This window comes from Aplysia californica, unplaced genomic scaffold (genome assembly GCF_000002075.1).
Source record: "Aplysia californica isolate F4 #8 unplaced genomic scaffold, AplCal3.0 scaffold02205, whole genome shotgun sequence".
Taxonomy (NCBI): domain Eukaryota; kingdom Metazoa; phylum Mollusca; class Gastropoda; order Aplysiida; family Aplysiidae; genus Aplysia; species Aplysia californica.
Window position 1 is genome coordinate 8,291 of NW_004799475.1, and position 2,309 is coordinate 10,599.

The window sequence follows — 2,309 nt, forward strand, 5'->3', positions numbered from 1 at the left end:
ATCGCAACAAAAACAACAATAGAAACAACAACTACTCAACAACAACAATACCAGCAACAGTGACGATGATGACGACAAAAGCAGCAACATCATCAGTAACAATGAAGCAAATGCAAACCTGTAAACTCAAACAAGCCGTTACTCACCTTACATATCTTTCTAAGATGTCGTATGGCCCCAAATGATACGTCTCCAACCAACAAGACATAGAAGAGATACAAGATCTGTCGCTTCACCGCGTTCATATCCATCGATTACAAATAAATGTACTGGGATAAGAAAACACGGTGGTATTAATTAATGACGGTACGTCAAAGACGAGTTTTCCAGAAAGTCACTTGAAGATTTTTCGGCAGTTGTGGGGCACTTGTCCGGTCTCTTTTGGCTGCACCTCGGGAGAGTTTTGATTCACAAAATAAAGTTAGTTTTTCTCTGTAAAATGTACAGATTATGGTAAATGTTATTGTTCTATTCTCTGGGCAGTGCTGTTGCTGTGATAGACGATCTCAACGTTCTGTTGTCCTAATAACAGATGTAGCTGAAGGGTTGTTGCCGGTGTTTCCCAGCTGGATAATTATTAATAAAATACTTTAAAGTCTTTGTTGTCAAAATGATGAACTTTAAAAGATTGTAGCTGGTTCTGACATCCGCTAGTCTTCACGCTCAGTCGTACTGATTGAAAGCCTCCGACCTAGATCAGTTGACAGTAAGAAAGGAGCACCTGTGTTCGGCTTAATTTGAAAACTTTGGAGTTTAAGGGCCCCTCAATCGCTGCTTAAATAGAAGGTAGCCTACCCTCTCTCTGCCTCTCTACTCTCGCTCTCCCACACTCTGTGGAGTCACATAGATTTCTCAGTATCGATACTGTATTTTACCTGAAGTTTCTAAAGCAAATCATACTCCTGGCCGTGTTTTCTCTCTCTCTCTCTCTCTCTTCTCTCTCTCTCTCTCTCTCTCTCTCTCTCTCTCTCTCTCTCTCTCTTTCTCTCTCTCTCTCTCTCTCGTTTTGACGTGTACGCCCTCTCTCCCAGGTGAATGAAACCGCCGACTCAGGCAGTGTCTCCTACGGGCGCGTGTGCGCGAACCAGCGACCATTCACAAGCTTTGCCGCGCGTTAATTCTGCAACCTGATTGGTTAATCGGCTCGACCTCACCTGTGCACTGCCGTACGACGGAGTTGGTGGGACACGAAAATCACAAATCAGTTGCATACGCACGCACGCGCTCCGTTGCGAATACCCTCCCCCTCCCCCAATCCCCGTCTCCCAATCTCACTCCTACCCTAACAACCCCCCTTCCGTTCCCCAATCGCTCTCCCACCCTAATAACCCCCTCCCCCTTTTCCACGAACAGATACCCCTTTCCCTTCCATTTACCGAGATCGCTCTATAGGCCTACATTCAACTCTTAGCGCTAAGATTCAACCCCTACCCTCCCACCTTTCTCTCTTCACCACAGGATAATAACGGCAGTCGTTTATTCAAGTGCGTCGTAGTCTGCTCCCTGAAGTGCAATACAACGTCCCGTGCGCTGGTAATCTGATAATAATTGGCAAAGAATCTTTCGTGCACACTTCCTGTCCTCCCCCTACTACCCCATCCCGTCTCGTGTCCTTCATTCTTCCTGTAACACCTCCCTCCCCCCGTTTTCTTCCCATCCGTTCCCTTTAAAGCCGACCCTTACATCCAGGTCAAGTATCATAATATTATCTGTTCGATAGATTATTGTTGCCTTTAAATGTCGTTTCCAAAATATTCCATGGAAAGACGCGGGTACAAACAATCGGGGAAGCAGTAACCGGAAGTATCTCTTGGCTCTTCGAGAAAAGATTGCTTAATAAGGATCGGAGAGTAAAGATAGAGGGGTGACAGTGTAGAGTACCCGGGCTGCGAGAAATGTTTACAGGCCGGTCGGAAAGATAATTGCATCATTCCATAGCGTTCACTTAAGCCTATGGGGAACACGATCCGGAGTTTTGTTGTTGAACCATCAGGAATCAGGAGTTTGTTTTTGTTGCTGCACAATGGCCACTTATGCCGCGCATGCTGTTGTTGAATGTTGATGTATGACGATAACGAGAGCGATCTAGAAATTGAAAGTGTGGACGTCCTCAATGCAGTCGCTATTGTTGTAGCTCTTGGTGTTGCGAAATCGCTGTTGATGTTGTTGTTGTTGTTGTTGTTGTTGTTGTTGTTGTTGTTGTTGTTGTTGTAGTTGTAGTTGTTGTTGCTGTACACTCATAATGGCGACGGTATAAAGAGGAGTGGGTTTTTGGGGGGTTTTTGCTTGGGGTCGGGAGGGGGGGGTCA

General features: G+C 45.7%; 1 protein-coding gene across 1 annotated transcript; it reads right to left on the minus strand.

Moving 5' to 3' along the window:
• Positions 1-146: 146 nt before the first annotated feature.
• On the minus strand, positions 147-866 carry LOC106014081 (sex hormone-binding globulin; the record flags this gene model as incomplete). Its single annotated transcript, XM_013091120.2, is given in 1 exon segment — positions 147-866. A coding segment is annotated over 1 exon segment (105 nt), but the record flags the coding sequence as incomplete, so codon positions are not given.
• Between the last annotated feature and the right edge of the window lie 1,443 nt (positions 867-2,309).